General features: G+C 35.8%; 2 protein-coding genes across 5 annotated transcripts in view; one reads left to right on the top strand and one right to left on the bottom strand.

Annotated features, from left to right (window-relative positions):
* lute (BTB/POZ domain containing protein 3 lute) overlaps positions 1-13,123 on the top strand; it is a 73,971-nt gene extending 60,848 nt beyond the window's left edge. For all 4 annotated transcript variants that reach the window (XM_081729915.1, XM_081729917.1, XM_081729916.1 and 1 more), the window contains exons 2-6: positions 4,621-4,887; positions 6,905-7,052; positions 7,375-7,591; positions 10,164-10,529; positions 11,949-13,123. In XM_081729915.1, the coding sequence (XP_081586041.1) occupies positions 4,621-4,887; positions 6,905-7,052; positions 7,375-7,591; positions 10,164-10,529; positions 11,949-12,422 (1,472 nt within the window). In that variant the 3' untranslated portion in view covers positions 12,423-13,123. The remainder of the gene's footprint in view (positions 1-4,620; positions 4,888-6,904; positions 7,053-7,374; positions 7,592-10,163; positions 10,530-11,948) is intronic.
* Brf (Brf RNA polymerase III subunit) overlaps positions 1-25,322 on the bottom strand; it is a 222,165-nt gene that overhangs the window by 160,765 nt on the left and 36,078 nt on the right. The window lies entirely within an intron of this gene.

Below are 25,322 nucleotides of genomic sequence, written 5' to 3'. Positions count from 1 at the left end.
GTTTTTCTCGGGGTGTCCCACATTCTCATTCCACCAATTCTTCCGTCATCATTCACTTGCCTTAATTATATTCTCCCTTAACCTAAAGGGCGTTACGTGAGACGTTAACAACTGAAAGATTTTTCATGTTTTCTTAAACTAATGGAAGGACTTAGAGCTTTATTGGCAGCAACTAACCGAAAACTGTAGTCAACTTAGTACATTTTCCCGAGGTTATTGACAAGATACGTAAAGAGAGGTATGCACATTCTCTGGGGGACTATACACATTTATAATTAAACTTTCGGATGGGTAAATTGCACGTGCACTACATCATTTCCATTACAGAACATGGCACCACTTTGTCTGACCTAAGTGTAATACACTTACATGTTTCGTTAAGAAATGCTATAAAAATTAAAGTCTGTGCATCTATTATTACTAACAGAACGCTTTTGTTTTTCCTGTACGGCTTAACTACAATGACTTTTACGCTTTGCAAATATTACCTTTCAAATTCTGTATAGCTAAAAACCTTTTTCTGTTTAACATTTCCAGAATATATACTGGCAGAAAATGAAATCCCAACACGAAAAGAGAAAAAGAAAAAAAGTTACGCATGAACGAAAACCCTGTTTATGATATGATATTAAAACAAGTTCCTAGGCCACCGATACACAGAATCCAACGCTACGGATCATATACAAACCATATATCCTAGACATACGTGTGGGGCTGTTAAAATCATAAGCGTGACTGACACTACGAGAGGTTGATTTGCTTGTACTAAGAATGCAGATTGCCTCAAAGGCCAAAACAGTATAGGCATTAATCCAATTGTAAGAAATCCGTATAGTAGGCTTCGAAAAAGATGGCTTCTTCCATAGAGAAAAACTGCTGTAGAACAGGTCGAGACGTCTCCTTAATGTGTTAATATCTAGAAAGAACTTCCAGAAGGATCGTGATCTGGACAAAGGACCCAGTTCTACTGAGACACGAAAATGGGCTTGTCTAGCTGGGGAAGAATCTGATACATTAATGCCGCGGAGATCAAAGCCACTGTCCGACCTGACAGCACAATGTAATTGGTCTTGTGACGAATAACCTTAACTCTAGGCATCCTGTGATATGTTTTCGATTCACTCCTCAACATTGGCAAACACATCTAGTCAGTGATCTTATTGAAGGCCAGAACTGAACTCTCATATTCACAGACGTGAGCTGTTTCATTCTGGGTACTAGTGATGGACATACCGTTCTGTCTTAGGTGCTAAGGTATAAAGAGGTTTCTCCTGACGGCAAGGTTCCCTCGTTCTTATCTCGAACACCATGATGCGGAACATATGCTTTCTGTACGCACGGTCTGTTCTATTCTCGATGGGGTTACCTGCCTCGGATACAATCTCGAGTAGTGGTTCGACAATATGCCCTGTCTCATACAGCTTTGGTGCTGAAAGAACGTTTACATAAGACGAGTAATCAGGAAGGCCTGTTTCAAGAACGTGCTCTTCTTAACATACACGTATGATGCAGACCATCTGAAACCTGTATGAGTATACATTTAACGTGACGATGACTATGGTGGTAACTGATGAAGACAACATTAAACTTTATGTGCTCATGCATCCATGTGACTCGTTACCTGTATCAATGTAAGAAATAATAATGGACGAATACAATACTTTATTTTCATTTACTTGGCGTAACTGCCTTTTTGGTGTTGGGGTTTAATATTCAGTCAGTTATATATAGAGAAACAAAGAATTTCATCTCTAGAATTGTTTGATGTTTGTTAAATACATGCACGCTGCATTACTCTACGTATGTAGTTTGTGAATGTGCCTTGAAAATAAGATTATTTTTTCTTTTGACGACCAAATATATATTTTAAATATTTTGATAATACGAGCATTTTATTACGATACAAAGGTGTTATATTTATATTTATTATATGACGCAAAACAGACAGAATATTCTTTACAATGACTTACACAAAGTTAATTCTTAGCATACTAATAATAAATTTCCAAACTTAGCCGTACAATTTAACAGAAGTTAAGTTTTTATTAAGGACGGGTAATTGTAAATAGATTAAATTGAATTTACTCGAAAATTTAATTCTTGGAAACTAAAAATTATTATTTTTTTTTTCTATCAGTATAGTCTTGGAAACAAGGGAAGTTGTATTTACGTATTCAGTTTGTAACAAATAAATTTTCGTGTAAATTCTGTATTCATCTCTTCCCAAAAATAAACCAGATCGAAAATGAATCATTACTAAAAAACTTGAGGAAAGCTGTTAACATGAAGAAAAAAAAATCACGGGTAAATTATGAAAAACTGTAAAAGATATTTTAAGTATTATATCTGTACTTAGTACAATGTTAGTTACTCTTAGAATTAGTGGAATCTGCTTGAAGTTTCACATTAATTCTTATATCCATGCATGCATTTTATTATTTCTCTCATGTTAAGCAAATAAGACCGCTTTAACATTTAAATTGCTGTAAATAATCGTCCCACATTTCAAATCTGGTATACACAGTCTTCGGGGGCTGTATCAATGTGAAACACATATGTACCGATATTTTACCACCCTTGATAGAACGGTTCCGAGAGATGATGAAATCTTTATGCAAAATAAAGACTCCATGCCCAGGGTTGGCTGGTTTAAACCAGCTGGTTTTTTAAACAAAACAAAAACACACACACACACACACACAAAAGCTTTAAATCGTGTGAACTTAATGGTGACGTTTCCACATATCAAACCATCCGCATTACGTTTATCTGCTTTTTACAAACCATCCGCATTACGTTTATCTACTTTTTATCTTTTAATCAAGGGGTCCCGTGTTCAATTCTCGGTCGAACCACAACCCCGAGGTGTGCCTTTAAGCGAAAGTCTTCTCCGTGATAACCTTGGTATTTCATAAGGATGTTAAGCCTAAATATACGAAATGAAACCAAATTATCTATTTCTACTTGAATGATTGTTTTATAAAGAAGCCAAGTTTGCCTCTTGATAGAAATTGGAAAAAATTATCAGCTGCCTACGTAGCTTCCAACATCAACTTGGATTTGACTTTGTTTTAATTTTATTGAATGATATCTACATACCAAATTTGTAATGTAATACCTCAGTTTTAGCGTAGTGATTATGATATGTTGACCTTAAAATTTTACATACAAACACATTTAAAGTAACAACAGGATTCCAATGGCTAAGGCGAGAGTTTCCCGATTTATATATAATTCTACTTGTGTAACCGTTTATCTTTTTGTCCTTTTGAAATGACTCTTGACAATTATATTAACAAGTGCGCCTATGTAAAGATCAGTACAACGTATTTTTATCAGGAGTCCTTCGTGAGTGAGTCGGCAATCGCATTTGTGACCAATTAGTCCCGGTTTCGTGTCCAAATGGACAATTTCTCTTGGATGTAAGTCGAGAAGCAGTTTGGATTCCGCTTTAAGCTTATGTGACCCCTTCCAGCATAACCTTGTTGTTGCATAATAACACCAAGGCGAAACAAACTAATTTCTGTCCATATCTAATATAAATACATAGAGTAAATAATTTAAACCAAAAAAAAAAAATGTTTTTTTGTTTTTTTCAATAAAAACCCTGGGTTTTGCCAACCCTGTCCATGCCACATAGTGAAAATTTGGTGTCGTGTCTCAGTGAAAGTAATGTGTTTGAACGAAACGAAGTCTCCGACTTAATCATACTGGGGTGCTAACCACTATGCTACCCAGTTTGTTCCCTCACCAGCCATAAATTTTCATTTGGACATGTGGACTGGCAAGCAGTTTGTCAGTGATCATTCCTCTGAGTTCTTTACTCTAAAACGTAGCAGTGGATCGCCACTATTGTCAGCCATTTAGTTATAAATGAATAATGATATGCTCAGCTTAATCATTTGTCTGTTTTAAGCGTAAAACGTGCGTGAGGGGACAAATGGCCACGCTCCCAATGTCCTAATTCTTCCTCCTAAACAAATGAATCAACTTTTCATTTTATTACTAAGAATTATATTTTTCGCGTACGTATTATATCAATAATTTACTAACGACGACCAATTTCAGTAGGTTTTAATAGGATGGTTACAGAGAATTATTATCTTTGTACGTGATATCCAAATTCATCCATTAATTACGATTTAACAAAGAAAACGCATAAGGAAATATATGCAGTTTACTAGCAAGTGTTCAATTAAGCTTTGATCCTACACTTGAAACATCATACCTTCAATTATGCTTATATATTTCAAAGAAATTTGACATTGGTTGGAAAGTTCAATGACATTTTATTGAGATAACTAAGAACAGTTACGCGTTTAAGTACATATAAATATTTACAACTTATTTAACAAACTAAAGTTTCAGCCTTTTATGTATGTACTAACGAGGACAAATATTTATTTTTTATCTGGTCAGTTACAATGCAGCTACACAATAATTTTCAAATAAAGTACACTTCTTGCTAAATTTAAAAGGGTCTTGATCATTAAGACGCGCGGTGCAAAAGAAAATTGCTAAGCTTGGTAAGAGTCGAAAGATGCTAATTTTGATTGTTAACGTCTCAATAAACAGTAAATGATGTGTTAATGCTTCATAAATAATCTTTTGTTTTTGTAGCTGAAACTCTCAACAATGGAGGTTTATCGCTGTCCCCGCCCCACAGCATATCTCAGCGAGAAACGATCCAGATCACACAGCCAGCTAGTGCTCCCACATCTCCTCTTGCTTCACCGAATTTGGGAACATCTTTCAATTTGTTGTCAGGAGGACAGTCGACACTAGACCCAAACTGGCAAGCATCCAAGCCCACAATACGGGAACGCAATGCTGCCATGTTCAATAATGAGCTGATGGCTGACGTCCACTTCATTGTAGGAAGTCCAGGTATGTAATGCGTTATTTTATTTCAAGAGAACATCTTCAGTTAATAAGTGTTGTTTCTCGTAAGACGGTCCCTAAGATATTATTTCTCCAGTCAATGTGTAATTGGACAGCATGTTCTCTACACACAACATTACTAGCTGCTAGAAAGTCTGCATTTTAAAAACAAATAAAACAAAGTCCACAGCCATGGTCTGTGCTGTTATCTAGTAAATGCTGTCTCTAGCATACATTATTATCCTCTAGATAAATTTAATTTCGGCTTATTTATCGACAGAGCACGTTTACAAACGAAATTGCAGATACAACCAGTGGTACAGATTTCTGTTTCTCAAATATTCTATCGATGTACACCCAGAGAATTACAAGAGTTAAAAGAACTACATTCTGACGTAGGGAGTTCTGTCATTAATTGTAATGCAGTTGGCTAGGTTAGGATGCTGGTACGAATTCAAATTTCCTGTCTGCAGCGTATAATGATATACGGCTTTAATTATTTACTGGTATGACGCGAAACATTTGAATACATTCATATTCCGACTGCATTTTTTTTCAGTATTTTCGTTCAGGAAGGGAAACATGGCGAAATAATCTACGTTTGGCGATACATATCACGTTTATAACACGACCTTCCTATCGCCGAATGGTTATAGCTTTCACCTTCGATACGTACTGTGTTGGGATGAATTCGTAACGAACGTATTATCTTCATTTATTAATAAAAATTATCAATAAGCATTTAACTAGAACAAAGCAAATTCTTGTAGTCTGAAATATTCGGTTTTAGTTTTCTGTTTAAAGTTCTATCGTTGATTGATAACATTCCGTTAGTTATTATTCAAAACTACTTACTCGCGAGAAAAGATGTGCGCACGTTTGGCGTGGGAGATCCGGGTTCAATTCCCGGCGGGAGCTCACGTGGTTCGGATTCCACGTTAATCAGTAGGTCCACGTCTCATATAGCCACGCTGCTGAAAGGGACGTTAAAACTCCGAATCAACTCAACTCAACTCAAATATTCTATCATAATCGACTTTGCAGTGGCCGCTGTGAAAATTTCATGCTACCTAATTGACAGGCAGAAAGTGTAAAATGCGACACTGAGAACCAGGTAAATTGTACAGTTTTTCAAAATTCTACGGACAAATTACAAGTGACATCACTTTTGACAAGTTTTTATTATTACAAGAATTTATTAAATAATAATAATACATTGTCGTTTGTAGATTTTATAGGCATTTGTAGTTGTCTTTTGTGAGGTGTGCCTCAGAGAGCAAGAAGTGTCTGAAATGGAAGGAGAGGTCTTCTCAGGTGTGAAGTTAGTAAATAAATAATAAAGTAAAATGCTATTAAAGAGACATTTGATTGGAAGAAATACATTCAAGAAAGAAAAATTTGTTTTCACTAGTCACTCCTCCAAAATAAGGGAGAATCAAGAACTTCGCAGTGGTCTAGTGGTCAGTGTCTTTTGACATAATTCTTACCACTGAAAAATTTGAATCGTGAATTATGTAGTACTATCAAGTTACATGACAGTAAACAGATGTGAGATATAACTAATTTTATGTAATAGCAGTAGTATTAGATCGTACAAAGCTCAGGTTTTGATGGCGTCCTATGTTTCTCGTTATATTTAAAGTTCAAAAGGAATTCGGCGTTGACCATACAAACTTTTTCGAATACCCTGTCCTCATCCTTTAGATGACGATATCGAATATAGTATTAGGGAGATGCCATTAATCCATCCTATTTCTATTATATTAGTTTATGGTCCGAGTATAAAAAGACAATGAGTTTCGCTGTGGAAATACAAGATTTGTTTGATGGTTAAAAACAAGGAAAAAATATAATTCAGAGTTAAATGAGTTTAAATGAGCTTATTTTACCTGCCAAGTATATGTGAGAAAGGTAATGCAAACTAGAATTTAATTGGTAATTAACAAATAGATCATAGCTAAAATTTTAAATTCCAAAAATTTGGAAATTCAACAACGATATCAGAATTTTATCCTTCTTATAGGTCATACTCAGTGTATCCCAGCTCACAAGTATGTCCTTGCAACAGGAAGTTCAGTGTTTTATGCAATGTTCTATGGCGGCTTAGCGGAAAACAAACAAGAGATAGATGTCCCTGATGTTGAACCATCAGCTTTCCTTACTCTTCTCAAGTAAGTAGATCCATTACTTTTCAACTGTACATCCTAATGTACACCTATTCACAAAACCTATGTAACTAGATGATCATTTAGTAGTAGGTGAAATCAGAAGTACCCCGGAGGAAATTATCTTTGTTTGTCATCAAGCCCACTTCACTTCATATAATATATACTTCATAAATTTCCATCAGATTATTCGAAATTTTGTAGAAAACCACAGATCATAAGGTGTTCTTAAAACTTTATTCTGTTTGCTTTACTGCTGTAGGTAGTCATTCGTATGCAAAATAGATGCTCTCGTAGTAAATAATTTGTATCCTTTCATTATTTTCAGATACTTATACTGTGATGAGATACAGTTGGAAGCCGATACAGTTCTAGCTACTTTGTATGTAGCTAAAAAGTATATAGTACCTCATCTTGCCAAGGCTTGTGTCAATTATCTAGAAACTAGTTTGACTGCTAAAAATGCTTGCTTGCTTCTAAGTCAATCGAGACTCTTCGAAGAACCGGAGCTTATGCAGAGATGCTGGGAGGTGATAGATGCTCAGGTACGATCAGATTTTGTTTTTCTTGAACATTGAAATATTCCCGTCTTACTTCAGAATCAAGTAAGGGAAAATACTAATGGCGTTTATATTTGTCAGGAGTTCCTCTGAGAACATCAAACTATTCAGAATTCCATAGTTTGAGGCGCCTACTTTCAAAGTAGCATTTGTCCAAAGAAAAAGAGAAACCTACAAAAGTTGTCGGACTCTAATCTTAAGAGTAATTTTTTGTCTTTGTAGAATATACATGCTTGTGTGATAAGATGTATCAAGTATTTTTTTTTTTTTTTTTTAATAGGCCCTTCTCTTAATATTTCATAAAAATTACCATTACCTTCTTTTGTTGACTTATGAAAAGTAGCTGGTATATTTCACGAACTATGCGTATTCATCAACAAAAGCAAAACTCTTGAGTGAAAGTGCTTATGGTACAATGGTAAAAGTGATAAAAGAAGTTAAGCCTGATAAAATTATTTCATGCAAGATGTGATTTTTGTATAAATATTGATAAAGCAGAAACTCTTGTAAGTATTCTGTACTTAGTCATAATGATAATAATTTGATACATGGAAGGATAATAGTTTTTAAGTAGATGGAAGAAATTTATTTATAACTACAGTTATACGTATATACAGGAAGAGTACCAGCTTCTTCGTATATATAGAGCGTTTGAACGAAATGTATGATTTTATGTAGAAAGAAATATACCACGTTAATACTTAGTAGGAATTCCAATAGATGAATTCGAAAATCTGAGGTTATATTTATATGCATAAAACGAGGGATTAAGGAAGCACGCTTAAGAGACTGTAATGCTGTATTATGATTAAATTATTGGTACTTTTTTTTTTTTTAAAAAAAATGACAGAATATCTATCTAATTACATTGCAGTAATTTCGCTCTCTTGAATGTTTTCTTCCTTGGTTATAGCAGTCACATTTCTGTGACAAGAAACTTTCCTAATGATTAACGTGTGCACATCCTTTAATAAATTACGCTGTGACTTATTATTATTGTAGTACAACTAATGTAATAACACCTACCTAAATATTACAAACAGTATAACAGTTCCGGTAATTGGTAAGTTTTGATTGTGGAATGATAAAGTAATTATTTGAATCAAGTAAAGGTGACTCCTCTTCAACATTAAATCAATTACCTTAACCGAAAGTAATTTCTTAACCACCTTTGTCTCTGAATGTTGCATACTGATATCGTTTCTGGAACTGTCTACTTAACTCATTAACAATGCTATGAGTAAGCAAGTGTTACTCAATTGTAAATTTAGATCGAAATATTGTGTAATGCAACTGAGTGACTAAATCTTTCTTTGGACAGAAAGAAGGATGCAACATGTTCAGCTGATGACTCACTTTTTCAAAGTACTTGCAGTCCTAGACTTCTTTCACCTCATCATTCTTTCTGACCTTTTCAAGATGTGAGTAACTTTATCTCAAAGAAAAACCTTCAAATATTTGTAGTTTCTTTTTCCTGAATGTGCATTACATGTGATGTATTAATTCCAATGCCAAGGCATGTACTTGGAGAGTAATTCTTGTCACAGCACTGTGAAATAAATATTTATTCAGTAAATAGTTTTTAATAATTTTGGTTCTGAACAGCTATGCTTGTTTTGAGTCACTTCTTATCAGTTCAGTGAGGGACATAATGTACCATATATAATTAAATATTTTATTTGTATCCCGAATAGTAGTCTGTATTACTATGCCTTTAAATAGGGAAATTTGGTGTATATCTGCTTAGTTCTGCCAAATATTTTAGGTTTTTGCTTCTTCACAAACGACGATTTCCTTCGTGCTTAATTACATGAGATGTTCTGTGCTTGGGAGTATAATGTTAATGTCCGAGAAATATTTTCAACTTAAAAGTATGCATGGCTTGCTAGGTAGCTAAATCAAACGTTTCTTTCCGCCAGACACATTAATCGGTTAATCTTTAATCTTAAAAAGAAAGAAAGAATTCAAATGTTATGTATATCTTTGAAGTTGTAATTATTTCTCGGACTTACTTTCTCTTTTTCCTTACTGCAGGAGTAACTAAACAAATTTCGGGATACAGTGTGAGCTGTTTAGCTTTATTTTATTTTGTTTTGTTTATCACGTTTTCTGCCTCTGCATGAAGTAGTCGACTATTTTCTGAAAGGTGAATTGCCGTTGCATGCTTGCATTTATGAATATGTATTATAATGACAAAACATTGATTAGTAGTTGTTTTTATTGATATTTGTAAATAGACGTTATGTAAAACCACTTTAAAAAAAGGCGAGTAGGAAGCTGTCTTAAAGTATAATTTCCTTAAGTGTGTAATAATTTGTGTAGATCTTGATAATGCATTGGTGCAATAATTGAGTGTATCATTGATTTAATTCTGAATATAACGTTGCTGCATCTTTAAAACCGTAATACCATGAAATTACTTATAGATTTAAAATCATGTCTACAATTTATATTACAATAAGGAAATAAAGAATGGAAAAAATTCTATATTTAATTCAACACAAAATGTTGAATGTTCGTATACAAAAATCATAATACATTAAATGATTATTTTTAGGCTGAAATGGCTCTTCGATCGGAAGGCTTCGTGGATATCGATAGTAATACACTGGAATCTGTTCTCGCTCGAGAAACTTTAAACTGTAAAGAAACCCACCTATTTGAAGCAGCTCTGAATTGGGCAGCAGCCGAATGTGTCCGACGGGATCTTGAGGTAACTGCTCAAAACAAAAGGACTGTCCTTGGAAACGCATTATATCTTATACGTATTCCTACGATGACTTTGGAAGAATTTGCTAATGGGCCAGCTCAACTGGGTATCCTTACACTACAAGAAACCAATGATATATTTCTACATTTTACGGCAAGAAATAAACCTTTGCTTAATTACCCAACCAAAGCACGGACAGGACTAAAACCACAGGTAAAGTTTAAGTCTAATACAATTCTTTTTGGGGCAGATATATCATATTTGGTTATTAGTTTTGTAAAATAAATTTCTGGATGTTTACCTCACGGATCCATGTATATTTAATTTTCTTTTAAAAGTGAGTTCACTTTGTTGAGTAAACAACGTAAGTCTTATTGGTATCTGCGAAAATCGGGAGACCATCTTCGTAGGAAACGGTTACATGTTCTAACTATTATATAAAAATAAAAGTAATATTGTTTGTGATCGAATCAGGAAAACTGCTGAAGCGGTTAAAATCATTTTTTGGGGTAGTTATCACTTATCTCAAACTGGGTTTTTATCGTATCAGTTTGATTATAAACCATATCCTAAGGGAAGTAGGATAATAAGTTATGCGAAAAATTTGATATCTCACGAAACCTTCAAGCTAGGGACATGAAATTATGGAAAAGTTACTCTGTATAAATTCCTCATTAAAAATAAACGGACACGGATAAGAGGTATTTTATATTTATGTATGTACGTGTTCCAGCATAACTCTGGAACGTCGTCTTAAACTTGATACATTATTTACAATCTGAAAGAAAGAAAAAAAACTGTGGGGTAAGACCCCTATTGGAAGAAGGGGTGACATGTAAATATTTAAAAACGACCACTATTAGTGTCGAATCAATACTTTTCGGGATCACTAAGCTAATGAGCCGGTCTCGATAAGATTTTAATATAAGTTTAGTTGAGGTGATAGTGTCAAATCCATAGTTTTCGGGATTGTTGACATGAGTAGTGACACTATCAGTGCCATTCCAAGTTCCCCCATCGACATGGAGATGAGAAAGTGTGAAAAATAAAAAGTGATCGAATTTATAACTGATCAAGGAGCGGACTCGGTAGCATAGTGGTTAACGCATCAACACGATAAGCTGATCTGGGTTCAATTCTCGGTGGAGTCTTATATTTTTTTACGCTGTGTATATATCATTGAATTCATATTAAAGAGGAATCGATATAAATAGGTTATTTCGTTCATTTGTCATATTAAGTGTATACATATATATACGATTTATTTTATTGTAAAATACTCCACAGAAGTTGTTAGAAGTAGTTTCATGTAGCCCGACAACGATGACTTCATACAGTGTGTTTGATGTGATGACACTGAAGTTTCAGGAAGTTACAAACTAACGCAACATTGTTACTTACAAGCGTTGATCGAGGATTATCATCTTTAGCTATCTACTTCCGTATTTGATTATGCAACGGTTTGTTACGATATATTTAGCTATAATTCGAACTCAGCCAGCGAATTGGAATTATAGCTAAATATAGCGTAAATGAAGTAATTCTTGTCGGGTTATATTCACGAGACTTTGTTATAAAATCAAATACGTTAGTTTTACGGTAAGACTTAGTGAACTTTATTTTACTTTACAGGTGTGCCATCGCTTTCAGTCTTGTGCCTATCGAAGTAACCAATGGCGATATAGAGGAAGATGCGACAGTATTCAATTCAGCGTTGACAAACGTATATTTGTTGTTGGTTTTGGACTTTATGGATCGTCCAATGGAGCTGCTGATTATAGTGTTAAAATAGAGCTTAAGCGTCTAGGACGAGTACTTGCAGAAAATAACACGAAATTCTTTTCAGATGGTTCAAGTAACACGTTTCATGTGTATTTTGAACATCCTATACAAATAGAACCGGAGTCATTTTATACCGCTTCAGCGATCTTGGATGGTGGAGAACTGAGTTACTTTGGTCAGGAAGGAATGAGTGAGGTAACAGTTGGTTGTGTAACTTTTCAGTTTCAGTGCTCTTCAGAAAGCACAAATGGAACAGGTGTACAAGGGGGGCAAATCCCTGAACTCATATTTTACGGCCCTTCACCTGTATCCGATGATCATTAATGTAGGTAGGCAATTGTACATATTGTACAAAAGTGCGCCTCTCGCACGTTAAATTTATTGTTTTGTGTGATAGCGGGGGGTTCTTCCTTTCCGAGATTGTATTGTGAAGTTGTGAAGTGACAAAACCATAATTAGCTGCCTTCTTCACATTCCAGCAATAATTATCTTGTGAGTATCTTTACTAGAATTAAAGTAACTTATACGTACAAGTGCGCAGATAATGACATTATTAGTACGGCGTAATTTATTCGATCCTTCTGAACCGATTTGCAGTTACAATTATTTGTCCACGTAGGTATTTATGCTAGTGAATATAATACTATGCAAGACATTCAAGTAGTTTGCAGTGTAGCTCTTGAATTACATCAAGGAGGAAGCTCATCACGTCAATGGACATATTGGAACTATAAGTCAACTGTGTCATGAGCATTACTATTTTCTTAATCTTAACTTGTAATCATATGTAAACAGTATTTCTAGTTATCAATGTGATTAAACAGTTACTAATTCCAAATATAGTTCTCTTGTTTCATTTTATTATATTAGCGTTGAAGTGGAACAGAAAATATATAAGGTCCAATAAGCTAAGAGCAACGTGTGACTCTTTCCTGGTTATAACAAAGCCCTTCAACGAGAACGACTCCTTATGTAGTCTGAACAGAGACATTATATATACTTCAATAAAGAAGACTGTATTTGAAGTTCCTTTTGTTTGTTTGAATACTGTACACTTAGTGTAATTAATGGTTAGTGGGGGTGATTCCCAGTGGAAATACAATGACTCAAAGAAAAGTATTCGTACCGTTCTTACTTTTAAAGAATGGACTCGTGTTTACGATTATTTAATAAGCAAAGTAAGCTGATCTAGGTCACATGAACGAACACTAGGCATTACATCTACACTATCTTGCACTATTAGTTCAAAAGTTGCGTCGCTTATTCATTGTTGGTTTCTGGATTCTCGCCTTATCGTCGTTGAAAAAATATTCATACACCGTAATTTTGTTTATACTAAACTTAACAGCCAAGCACCATTGTTAGTTTGATCTCAGTTACGGAGTGCGTAAAAAGATCGCTGGTAGAGAAATCAAGTACCGTACTTCGATCTCAACTGATCACACACGTTCAGTAAAAGGCAACATGGGGCGTAAACGGAAAGATATAAGGAAGAATCAAAGAAAAATTATCAAGCATTACAATTACACAAAAGCGTTGTGCGAAATATCGAAAATCACGGGACGAGCTCGTCAACAGTCCAATCGATAATAGATGCTGTGTTACGAATTCAGTTAAAAACAAACGTAAAGGTGGTCGCTTATGAGTACCATAAAAGAAAGACAAGAACATTATTAATACGTACTACCAAAATGAACCCTAAAACAACTGCAAAGAAAAGATGTCAGTGGATACAGTGGCGTATGTGCTGTAAACAGAAGGCTATCATGGTCGTGTCTTAAGAACCTTTTGGATGAATGACAAGAATTGCAAGAACTACCTAGAATTCGCTCTGAAGCACGTAAATAAGCCTAGTGACTTTTGGAATAAAGTGATTTTCATCTATGAGAAGAACTTATTTGGTTCAGATGGAAAAACTGTGTGGAAATACATAGTAAAACAGAGGTATCTGGACTTGTTTGGGGACATTAAGTGATGCTGGTGTCGAGAATTTAGGTTTCGTGAAGGGAACAATAAACCAAAGGAGCTATATCTCAATATTCTGACAAACTGTTCTGAAAATGGGTCTTAATAATAATTCCATATTTATGGATGATAACGATCCATAATACCTACATGTGGCTGCTAGTGAATAAACTCTCACAACTTCACACACACACATGTAATTAGCAGACATCAATTTTATAGAACGCTTATGGGAAGTACTTGACCAATAGACTTATCTCCAAAATGCTCTATTGGAAGAATGGAGCATTTCACCTGTAATTACAACTGCTAAAGGGAACCCCACGAAATTTAATTGACCATTTTAGACCCTCGGTGTGAACGTCATCATTGAAATTATATAAAACCCACTGTTTCTCGCCGATGTTATTTAATATTATCAACAAAAGATAGCGAAAAAGAGCCTCATAAAATGCTTCGTGTGGAGTACTATACTGCATGGGGCAGAAACATGGACATGACACAAAAACGATTTAAGACGACTGGAAACTTTCGAAATGTGAGTATGAAGAAGAATGAAGGGAATTTCCTGGGGCAAACGGAAAACGAATGAGTGAGTGTTAGAAATGGTGGGGAAGAAAATTTTTAGATGTAATTGAAAAGAGGACAGAAACTAGTTGAGAGCAAGCTGTATTATGAGAAACGTGCCAGAGCAGTGGTCTTGAACTCATGGCCCGCTCAAATAATGATTAATAATTAGAAGAACACGGACCATTGAAAGACACTAAGATGTGGCAACACTGCATAGTAGCAAGTGTCGAGTCTTCGTGCTGACTGACTTTTCTCCCCCATTCGCAGTCCTCCCCTATTAATTCACCTCTGCCCAGTTCGCTTGAGTTCTTGGAAGTCGTGAGATTGTGGTCGGCGAGTTAGGGACCAAAGACTATGTAGCGCAATCAGTTGGATCAAATGCAAGAGTAGCCACCAGGTAGAAGCAGAATAGGTCAATGTTCGTCGTGAAGCCCAAGCAAAACTCTCTCGTGGAGGGACGCCAGATCTTCGAGCAGTTAACATCTGTCAGCAACCAGTATTGAGTACAAGAACATGGAAACAGTGAGGACGAGCGGACCTGAGCATTACAGAGGAAGGTGAATGGAACCTTGGAGTAAACTACAGCAACCGGAATTGTTATTGGCCAGTATAACGAACTTTTTTTTCTTTCTTCAATAACAAACTGAGTCCTCAGCTCTTTGTGATTTTTCAAATTGTAAAAAATATTCTTGGTATTATTTCATACAAATCATTCCGAATGGGATAATTCCCAACTTTACTCCATTGAAACCTGTATTTATTATAGTACACGTACAGAGAGCAGGTTACCATTCAAAGTATAGCCCCTCGTGTTCGATTATCTGCAGCCACCTTCCTGCCAGTTCATCGATAGAAGCAAAGAAGGCAGTCACTGCTCCTTGGTGAAGCATTGGGATTTAAGGAAGTGCACCACGGACCAAAACAGGTAGTAATTCGATGGGATAAGGTAAGGACTATATGCCGCGTGTAGCGTCAGTTCAATGACATTACGTTCTCGAATTTCGTTTGTGTTATCCTGTTGTAGCAGGGCATACATTCGGTTCACTAATACAGGTCATTTTTGGCATAGTGCAACATACATAAGCTCCAACTGTTCAGAATAAAGGTTGCATCATTGATGGTACGATCGTCAGGAGCTAAATCGAAGTGAATTACCTTCTTCTAGTTCCACTATACAGTAGAGACCTGCACGGGCCGAATTTTTCGGCCCGCACGTACCTAGGCCCGGCCCAGCCCGGGCCCGAAAAGTTTTGGAGATTTTCGGCCCGGCCCGATAAGTTTTTTAAAATTCTTGGCCCAAGCTCGGCCCGGGCCCGATAAATTTTAAAAGTTTTTGGCCTGACAATTTTTTTAAAAAATTAGCTCGAGCCCCAATCTTTCTCAAAATTTAATACTAAATTTGACATAACCCTCAGAAACATTTTCTAAACTCTGGTTCACAACCTGACGCTTGCCTCCCGAATGGTACCATTGCCTCCTAGAACTGTACCTGTCATCGAGAGAACAAAAGCCATATTCCCTGTAACAAAAATCTAACTTAATTGATTTTTAGCATAAAGTGAAGATGGCAATATTGTTTAGCGACAGGCAAAACATTCCCACCCCTTCCTTTTATATTTTGAGTTCAGTGAAGGTCAAGGTCAGAGCTCAATTTACCGCATAATGCCTGCAATCCTCTATAGTGAAAGTGGAGCCGCTAAGCAACACAAACTGTAAATAGCTATTGCATTCTTTGTAATATTTTTCACGGACACACTTCTTCAACGTTTGATTTTATTCCAATTATCGTTTAACGAAAGTCAATAATTATTAAAGAATTGCAATTGATCGGCCCCAGCCTGGTCCGACCTGAAGAGAAATCAGTGTCGGCCAGCCCGGCCCGGCCCAAAGAAATAACAGTGTCGGCCCGCCCGGCCCGGCCCAAAGAAATAGCAGAGTCGGCCCGCCCAAGCCCGGCCCGTGCAGGTCTCTACTATACAGCATGACATTATACTCGAAACGGCCCTGGACCAATTCTGGAAGTCGGCCCTTGTTCAGTCACTGTTTTTGCACATTCGGATTTCAGAAGAACATCCATTTTTCGTCGCATGTGACGATTCATTTCAGAACAGTAGCATCACCCGGACCTTGCAGCAGTTGTCGGCGTACATCATCTCTCCTCTGGGCCTCAGCTGAGCTCAACTCATGTGGCACAATGCTGCAGCTCCTAATGGATTTTCCGAGTTCGTGAAAGTGACGCACTACAGTGGATTGGAACAAGCCGCGTTATTTTGACAATCGTCGCATGTTGAATGGATATTTCTCAGAGGCACGTGCTATGTTATGTCCTCAAAACTTGTTAACTTGGAGCGGCTAGACCTTGGCTAATCTTCGAAATTTGTGCAACCTGCACGAAATTTTTGGAACCAGTAAGTTGCTATGCTGTGGTTCACTGCACCTTTCCGTTTCACACAACAACTGTTTTGGGTTGCTGCTGAAGAATTACGCCTGACTTCGAACTCACAGTAACAGTTTACATATCAAACGTTCTTGAGCACTCATCGTCGCTGCCACTAAAAACTGACTGAAGATATAGAGTGGCGATAGCCGTGGTAAGAAGGCCGCTTACCACACTTGTACTTATTGGACGCCGTCTACACCCACCTGCTGTTTGAATTGTGGAAATATTATTCACCCTTGTATAATGAAAGACTTTTTAAGACTGTGAACTTCGGAAGATCCTGACGCCTGAATCACTTACGGATCTCAGTACTGCATAACGTTTTAGGCACACACACTACCACTATGTATACTCGTGCAAGCAAGCACTTTCAATAGCTTGTACTGCTACGCTCATACTGTATACATGCCGCAAACGACGAAAGTACACGACGCCATGTATTTCTCTTTCCTAACAGATTTAATCAGTACAGTGAGAACATTTGCCATAAGTTAATGGTCGTTCACTTTTCTTTTCAATAAACAACCAGTTGAGAATGACAGAACGAACTTGATTTTTTTTTCTTTTTCAATAACAATATTAGTTGCTGATTCAATAATTAAGGTCAATAACTCATGACTCATATTTATTGAATCAATAACTGGTATTAAACAGTGTGTCAAGTTAGCCAAGAGGATAAGATAGGATAACTTCGCTCGGAAGTCGGGCAGAGTGACGGTAAGAGTTTACCAGGAGTCAAGCTCGGAGATCTGGATCTTAAGATATTGCGGACTCCGTCAAGATAGGAGGGATCCAACAGTAAGGAGAATGTCCAGTTGGGTCAGTCGTGCCTAGGCAATTGTGTACTCCCACCATTCGCACTTCATCCAAGAGTGACCCCTTGGGCGCAAAGTGCTGATAGAGCCCAAAACAGCAGTTTCTAAAGGGCTCGGAAAGGTTTGTCCTTCGAAACAATTCTAATTGACCGGGGAAACCTAACGGGCGCAAAAGTTACACCAGCTCTTAAGGATTGGGCATGCGTAGTATCAAAAAAAAAAAAAAAAATCCTGAGAAAAAACGAAATAGTTGTTACCGACCTGAAAAGGAAGTTGATTGGTAACCAAAGACGTTGGGAATATTTGGGGAATGGTCGCCAGTTGGACAGTAGCCACCGGTTGCTACAGTATGCAGCAAAAGAAACAGTACTGAAATGACGTTGTTGACATTTATGTATTTATTTGTTGTAGAACATAATAAAACATGAAATGTCAAATGGATGTCAACTCAGTGTTACTCAATACATATTGTAAATCTAAAAAGAATCGCACCTGTACATCATATGCTCAAAATGTTAACCAGTACGTCGCAGAGATTCTGCATAGTGGTCCTGTAGATCAATGAACATATTAGTGGACACGAGTTGCTGGAAGGACAAAACAAATGACCAAATCTTCTCTCTTAACTCCGGTATAGTGGTAGGAAGTTATCTCTTCGGAAAATTGCTTCCATCAGCATACCCCATATGTAGGCATCTGGAGCCATGAGTTCAGGGGAATGGCAAGGATATGGAAAATCGGTTCCACCGGAAATCCATCGATGTCCAAACTTTCGTGGGCAGAAGGGCAAGTGACTTACCTGCAGTGTGAACAGTAGCTCCGTCTTGCTGCACCCATTGTTGTAACGACAAATATTTGGTGCAGCAAAAATAGCGAAAATCATGCAAGAATGGGTCAATAATCAACTGTCGATTGATGTAGCGATCAAGGTACACATGGCTTTCATCACAAATTCATATGTTGCTGATGAAATTTTCATCTTCATACGCCATAACTCCAGAGCAATACAGTAGACGTGTGCGCTCATCTCCTGTAGTGAGCTGCTACCCCACACCGTATGAGCAGAAATAGTGCTCGACAATATACGCACCTTCTCTTCTGTTGTGAGAAACATTATCTTCGCGCCAACTGCACACTACGCTAGTCCACACACAAACTAAGCACACATGTGGCGCTTACAGCTCATACCACATTGCACCTGCGCGCAATCCGTACGCGAATTTCAGTACTTTTTGTTTTGTCGCATACTGTATTTGGTACCAAAATGTTCACCATCCTCTTAGGTACTGATCAACTTAATATGATCTCTCTATTACTTACGGTTCCCGAGATATGGTCCTTAAATCTCCCGAAATTGGAGGGTTTTTTTTCCAATATCTAGGGAACAATAAGAGTGGCGCGAAAAATTCATCACGTTTTTCAGATAGTTTTTGATGCTCTATCGAATGGAGGGCCCAACATTGAAAATTTCGCAAATAACACACACGCACAGGGTTGGCTGGTTTAAACCATGGTCTAACTCCCCTCTCCACAAAAAGAAATGTTTTAAATCGTGTGAACTTCATGGTGACGTTACCACATATCAAACCATCTGTATTAGTTTTATCTCCTTTTCAGATTTAAAACAAGGTGTTCCATGTTCAATTCTCGGTCGAACGACAACCCTTATTTTAAGTGTAAACCAAGTAGCCGTTCGGATCTCACTTTAAGCGAAAGTCTTCTTCTTGATAACCTCGGTATTACATAAAGATGTTTAACCTAAACATACGAAACGATACCAAATTGTATATTTCTGCTTGCCTAAATGCCTGTTGTTTTATAAAGAAGCAAAGGTTGCTTAAATATATTGATGAACATTGGCAAAATTTATCGAATGCCTACGTCGCTTCCAACATTAGCTTGGATCGGACTATGTTTTAATTTTATTGAATGATATCTACTTACTAAATTTGTAATTTAATACCTCCATTTTACTGATTATGATATGGTGACCTTTAAATTTTACATGTGAAGCCATAACGGGATTTGCTTTGCATTTAAAGTAATAACAGGATTCTCTCAATGGCTAAGGCGGGAGTTTTCCGATTTATATACAATTCTGTATAATGGTTTCACTTGTGCAACTGTTTTCGTCCTTCTGAAATGACTCTTGACAATTATATTAACAAGTATGTAAAGATCAGCACAACGTATTTTTTATCAGGAGTCCTTCGTAAGTGAGTTGGCACACTCATCGCATTTGTGGCCAATTAGTCCCGGTTTCGAGATCAAAGGGAGGACATTTCTCTCGGATGTAAGCAGGAAAGCAGTTTGAATTCCAGTTTAAGCTTATGTGACCCCTTCCAGCATAACACCAAGGCAAAACAAACTTATTTCTGTCCATATGTAATATAAATACATTTTTTAAAAAAATGGTTTAAACAAAAAAACTTTAACTTTCAAAAAAACATGGTTTTTGCCAACCCTACACACACAGACACACACACACAGAGAGAGAGAGACTCACGAATTATTTACAAAGATTTGATTAATGAGGTTCACCATTCGATTTGCACAATTTTATATTATTAGCGTTTAACGAAGAAAAAAAAATATCTAAAGATGAGATGACGTCGAGCTGAAAGGAAAGTAGGATGTTTAAGGAGAAATTCTCATGAGTAATTTTCGAAATGAAATCTTCCCACGTTTATGCTTTGTGGGTTAAAAGAGACGATCATGATGAGAAATGAATGAAATAGTGAAATGAAGAAAGTGGGAGGAAACGGGAGAACCCTGAGAAAACCCACGTACACAGTGTCTGTCCATCACAAGGGCAGTTCGCATGAGCTGGGATCGAACCAGGGACCTCATGCACCTGCATAATTTTCGAGAAAAAATATTCTGTATTACACAATAATTTTCATTATCTCCACTATCGATCCAAATTTCCAGTATTTGAAGTATCAGCAGACCTACTGCTCATAGTAATTAGATTCACATGTGAGGGACAAGAACAGTTGAAACTGCACAGGTTTAAAATAAATACTTAAATATTTGGAACTTGATATAAATGGCAAGGATATTTTATATATATATATATATAGGAGGATAAACTAAGCTTGGATTATTCTCTAAAATTGGAACTGCTTTTGTTTTTCCAAATCTACGTTGTTTCATTACCTTCGCAAATGGTCTCCAGTGCTTTTCTTTACAGATGTAAGAAAGAAAAAAAGTACTTTTGCGCATAATAGGTACAGACGAAACTTTTTCGTTAATACAATGTGTGTGAAACGTTACATAAATGCGTATATGTTTCATGAAACCTCAAACTTGGCGTTTCAGAGGCGGAAATCACGTTTATATTTCCGTGAAGTTTTGCGTAATTCGGCATTACTTGCTATAAATGCGAATGAAAATGAAAAAGTGGGATTCTTGCTAATAATAACTAAAAAGCGTATTTCCAATATTATTTAACTTAAAAATTATTGCATTTTACCGAAAACGTGCACGACACTAAATTAAGTTCTCCATAAAATCCGTAAGCTTGCATAGCGTGATGACACTTTCTGGGATTTGACATTGTTTAAGGAAGCTGACATTGTATCATTGTTAAACAGTTTAAAAGTTAATCACAGGTATTTTACTGTCAGCTCGTTACGTTCAATATGGTTGCCAGTCTCGAGTGTTGATGCCGACATTAATTCTTTTCCAAGTATAATATTATTGCTACTCACAGGAGAGCAAACTTAAAAGAAGCACTGGTAATGTCTTGCTGCATGTCATCCTTTAACTAGTGATGAGGTTAGAGGAAGTATTTAAATTTTTGCATTAATCTCTATATTTCAGTAAATACATTAGCTAGAATGTGCACCTAATCAAGATATATCCTCATTTTTGTATCAGATACACCTTACTATCAAAAGTATACTGTTTACAAGCACTGTATTATAACATCTGCTATATCTAAAAATATACATGCGAAATTACGATAATTAATGCTACAAAATATCAAAATTGTTGCGAAAAAGTTTCGTCTCTAATTATAGGTCTAAAGAAAAAAGATTACTTTCTGTTGAAACATATCGCCGATGCTCCAGTCATTAGTTCTCTGAAGAAATACAAAGATTAGCTTATTGTACATACTGTAGGTTTCATTCTTGCCTGTCTGAAAACTTATAAGAGTTACCCTTGATTTTTTTCTTAAAGTTCTTTCATACTGCCTTACATGTTAAAGGATGTTATGGTCTCGTAATTCTAATATTACTTTTTAAGGAATACGACGCTAATATAAGTTACTAAAGAAAACCACTGAAAAACTTGCCGCTGGTGAGACCAGAAAACGGCAACTGGCAAACTATGCTTCAGCGTGCAAAAAGAATTAAACGGTGCATGTTTATGACGATACATTTAAACTCTTGAATTCGTCTAAATATTTATTAATGTCGAATTTGCAATAGGAACAGTAATATTTGTTTATGTAATAAAAAGAATAATAATAAAAACGATGGCAAAGGTGGGATTCCAGTTAAAAATTTAAGCAATAAAAATTTACATGCATTTAAAACTTTAAGTTGCAAGACGCTGATTTTACTTCAAATGACCTTTAGGTTGTCTTTTAACATAGGCCTTTTAAGAAACTTTTACTATTCCAATGTTAATGTGTACCAATAATAATAATAATAATAATAATAATAATAATAACTATACACTAATTCATACACAAGAATATTTCATCCAGCCTTTATTAGATTGAAAATTAAAAAAAAAAAAAAAATGAAATTTCGGGATTGATACAATTACAAAACTTTTCAAAGACAGATGGGTGGTGAAAGCAGTTCACACATACTAAAGTATTAAAGTGTAGCGCACAGCTTGATTTAACACCCAAAAATTCAGAGGATGCACACCATTTAAAGATATAAAGAAAATCACATATATACATATACTAAAACAAAAATCCGATATCAAAGCATTTTGTTGTTGTTAACATGGAGAATATTACAAGCACAGTGAAACTCTGTTAAAACGCTTTCTGTCTGTCCCTCAACGTCTCATACATTATAAAAATAACAATATACTCAAATTTATTACTCTTATATTCTGGATAATGTTTCCTTTACCATTATAAAATTATGTAGTTATTTTTCTCACGTACACACGTAGCTGTCACAAACCTGAAAAACACTGATCACATTATCCGCGCGTTTAACCTTTCTTCATATAATACATTCGCCTTATGCGTTGTTTTAAGCTTTCCCGGCGCGAGTTTAACATTTCTCTCTATGGTTTTTACGTAATATATCATTCCAAACTGATGATCTTACTGCCAGCCTCTTCAGGGTAGGTATGGAGGAGACTAACAATACGATCAACGAGACGATAGTTGGTTTAGAATTTTCAAAAAAATCTTCGCTCGCTGGTGAGATTCCAGAGAACATTAACCTAGTGAAGAGGTTGTAAGTACAATCGACACAAATAGTATGCACTGTTTTTTGTTTCTTTGGGTGGAGAGGATAATATGTTCCACTGAAACATATGTACTGTATTATAGTCCTCTCGATTGTACGCTGCATCAAGGGCTCGTGTCAACGTGTTGATATGGTTATGCTTTTTTTTTTAATGAATAAAAAAAAACATCGTTTGTTTTGTATCATTATTTCTTCCTAATAACGGTGACGCGGGTCACTACGATACACGAGCTTTTACATTATAACAAACAAAGCTTTCCAATTGACTCGCTGGACTTGTCTTTAAGTTCTCAAATCAAATCTTTCAGTGTATTCAATCAATGAGAATATCACCAAATTACTTTCTTTTTTGTTTTACATACAAAGGAAATTATTACAAAGCTTAAAAGCACTACAAATAAAGGGAAAGAGCTTCCCGTATTAGATAAACTAGAAATCCTACCAAAATACTAGTCTTTAAACGAAAATTTGACGATTATGATTTTCTGAAGGAATCCGGAATAGAATAGAAAACCAACGCGAATTCTTTGATTTAAGGTAGAAGAGTACGTTTTCATCGTGGTTTCGTGGGATTTCTACTTTACGTAATACAAGAAACGTTTTCCATTTACTTGTAGTGTTTTAAGTTCTGTAATAATATCCCTACTACTGTGTAAAACAAAAAAGAATGCAACAATTTAATAATATTTTCGTAGGTTTTTATATTTTAAAAAAATCTATTGTTATCTTGCATCTTGGACATAAAAAACACAACAAATTGTTTCAAGGCTTCTATGGCCTTTTTCTTTCCTTTTATTTATCTTCTTTCGTTATAGTATTCACTAAAAGATGGTTATAGATTCTGTTTATCCGTATGAACCCATGTTTCAGTAGAAAACCTTTGCAAAGGAAAATTATGTTAAGTTTAGTCCACACTTTCTGAATACTATAGTTAAAGCTGTGCGCCTACGTTTCGAAGAATAATTTAAATTTTAAAATCCGTAGCCACTCAAAATACAGGAAAGAAACGGGGGCACTTTCTCAAATTATAATTTTGTGGCTTGGACCTAAAAGGGCCAATATCACTTTTTGGCAAAACTAAGTTATTCTTCAATTTTAACGTCTATAAATGGATGTTTTCTTGTGCAAGAAGAGCAAATGTTAACACGAAATAGTTTGGAATATATACCATTCATATTAACATTTACATTTCTTCCACAAGAAAATATCCTTTTTATAGGCCAGGGTTGGCTAGTTTAAACCAAAAAACGAAAAATGTTCGTAAAAGTGTAAGTGTTTGTAAAACCTTGATGAACACACATTTGTGGATTATTACGTTTCACTCCCGTATATTATTCGTATTACATTCAGACCTAAATTCTTCAATCATTACTCAAGAATATTATACTACAAAAGCAACTTTTTTTTATAAGTTTATAAATGTTTGTTTCGTGATTTTTTTTTGTAGTTGTTATTATTGTTATGTAATTGCAATCAAAGAAAAATTCTAAATATTGTTTCGTTTCAATGTTTACTATTGATAAAATACATCGAAATGCCGTACTTTGTGTGTGGAGGGGGGGTCATACAGACCCCACGAGAGGCATTTAGTGAAATGAGAAGTATCTTTGGTATCTATTTATGTATAAATGAGTCTGAGCCAAAGTGGACTCAAATAATTCGTATCTTTAATCACTTTTCTTACTGATATGCAAATTAAGTCGTTGTATTTCTTTAATTTGGACCAATAAAAGTCGTTGTTAACTAACTTGAACTAAATTACTTCTTTTGTACTCCGTAGTACTTTGAAATTGTCCATATGTAATTCTGTATAATGGTTTCACTTGTGCAACTGTTTATCTTTTTGTCCTTCTGAAATGACTCTTGACAGTTATATTAAGAAGCATGTAAAGATCAGTACAGCGTATTTTTATCAGGATTCCTTCGTGAGTGAGTCGGCAGACGTATCGCATTTGTGGCCAATTAGTCCTAGTTCCGAGTTCAAATG

Source organism: Thermobia domestica, chromosome 11 (assembly GCF_964235325.1).
Source record: "Thermobia domestica chromosome 11, izTheDome1.hap1.1, whole genome shotgun sequence".
In the NCBI taxonomy this organism is placed as follows: Eukaryota; Metazoa; Arthropoda; class Insecta; order Zygentoma; family Lepismatidae; genus Thermobia; species Thermobia domestica.
This window is presented reverse-complemented; position numbering and strand designations above follow the sequence as displayed.